The sequence below is a fragment of the Gossypium raimondii genome, chromosome 6, assembly GCF_025698545.1.
Source record: "Gossypium raimondii isolate GPD5lz chromosome 6, ASM2569854v1, whole genome shotgun sequence".
NCBI lineage: Eukaryota > Viridiplantae > Streptophyta > Magnoliopsida > Malvales > Malvaceae > Gossypium > Gossypium raimondii.
In genome coordinates this window covers 4630333-4632375 of record NC_068570.1, presented here as the reverse complement: position 1 = coordinate 4632375, position 2043 = coordinate 4630333, and the positions used below count along the sequence as shown (strand labels likewise).

Here is a 2043-nt window from a genome sequence, read left to right as displayed (position 1 = left end):
AACATAAGATATATAAGATATACGAAACATGCTATATATCACTTTATGATTATTTTGTTAGCCACGTCAAACTTTAAAAAGAAAAAATCAATTTAGTATAAAAATAAATTACTATTTTTTAAGGATTCCAGCATGCATCATCTGTTTCATATAAGAAATTTTAACATATGATGAAGGGTCAAGTGGAAAAAAAACCAGAGAAGAGTGCACATTGTAAATCAATATGGACAAAGTTTAGCAATGGTACCACTAATAATTGAAAATGAGTTAGGGATAGAGCTAAAATTGTGCAAAGTGCTCGTATTAACCCATTCCCCCTTCCCATCAAAATGCACCTTTCCATGTGATATGTTGTGCTGGTTTTATATCCCAATAATACCATATCCTTTCTTTTGCAAAATATAATGGAAAAAAATGGTAAGGAAATAGCAACATTTAGCATGGAATAAGCTAGACATTATCACAATGACCAGCTAGATAAACCCAAGAAAGAAAAAGGAAATAAGAATAAGCAATTATCCCTAATAAATGAAATATCTATCGGAAACCCTTTGAAAGCCTCTAAAATCTAATGCCACTAACCTTAAAAAGGGTATGAAAAGGCCAACTCACTCTTTTTATCACATCAATGAAGATGACCACCCAAATAGAAGAAAGTAGGGGGAAAATAAGAAAAAGAGAAAAATGGGTTTCTAAGGCTGTTGGATCGTACATATTTCCATTTATCCAATAAAAGCGACACCTCATTTTTTACCCTTAAAAGAGTTTATTATTTTGGGTAACTAAGCTAAGAGTGAACTGGCCTGATTGCTGGCAAACCCAGAAAACATGTGGGACTTGTTCTTACACTGCTGTAGTTCATGCACTTCCCTCCATTTGCTGCTATCCCATTATCATTATTATCACCAACTGGACATTTCACCATTGATTCTTCACTCTCATTATTGTCTTTAATCGAAGTTTCAACAACAACATTACCTTGATCATCCTCTTCCTTTGCTTCTTCTTCTTCTACATCTGTATCATTATCCTCATTATCCAAGGGAATAAGATGCAATGTTAAACGACCATTGGATCGATGAGCCCGGAAATATTCATGGTGTTTAACCTTCTCTTCTCTAAGAATCAACCGTCCGTCATTAGTGTAATACCTTTGAAGCACCCAAGGCATATGAGGTGGTTGATTCTCGGTGCGAGCAAGCGACGGTATCGGCGGAGGGAACTCCTTCCTACACCGCTGTCCTCGCTTCACACGGCTTTCACGGAAAACACGGCCGCCGTCACCACCACCACCACCACTGCAAACCTGGTCGTTGTTATAGAGATCAAAGCAGCTTTCCATACCAATGTAATCACCAATGACCCAAGAAGCCGCCGATTCAGAAACGAAACTTGAAGTCATCATACAAAAATTGCAATGCTTCTCAGTTTGGTTCTTCTTTGGACATATGGTTAAGGCTTCAATACCAAACTGCATATCAAATGAAAAACAGAGGATTTGGGTTTTAGGGTTTTTTTTCCTTCTTCTTTCTAAGGTAATAAAACTAGAATTTCATGAAGATTGAAGACTGAGAGGAAAAAGCAATGAAATATAAAAAAGACAAGTATTGAAGAATGGGAAAGAGATGACAGCTAATATTTATGCGACAATCAAGATTGGGGTATAGATGTGGCATCGACCTAGATTTTTACCAAATATTCAATCAATGTATATTTGGTATAATTTTATATAGAGTCAGAAAATTAGAGATAATATATTATCTATTTCATAATGCATATTTGTGTTTAATTAAATTAAAATGTAATAAAACTTTATGGAATAATTGAAAATCTTTTGGGGGGTTATCATTGAAGAGAAAGAGATTCGTGGTACACGTGGAGGTCATGTTTACACGTGTGATGCCAATAGATTTTGCACCTCTTCCTGCCTTTTCACTATATATTTGCTCGACTCATTTTCACAGCACAACATATCAAATGTATATATTTCAATTAGTTGAAGCAATATTTTTTAAAAATGTTATTATTATTATTATTAATTTT

General features: G+C 34.7%; 1 protein-coding gene across 1 annotated transcript; it reads right to left on the bottom strand.

The window, feature by feature from the left end:
* Positions 1-289: 289 nt before the first annotated feature.
* On the bottom strand, positions 290-1638 carry LOC105772228 (uncharacterized). Its single transcript, XM_012593550.2, has one exon. The coding sequence runs from the start codon at positions 1475-1477 to the stop codon at positions 788-790; it is 690 nt and encodes a 229-aa protein (XP_012449004.1). The 5' UTR covers positions 1478-1638; the 3' UTR covers positions 290-787.
* Between the last annotated feature and the right edge of the window lie 405 nt (positions 1639-2043).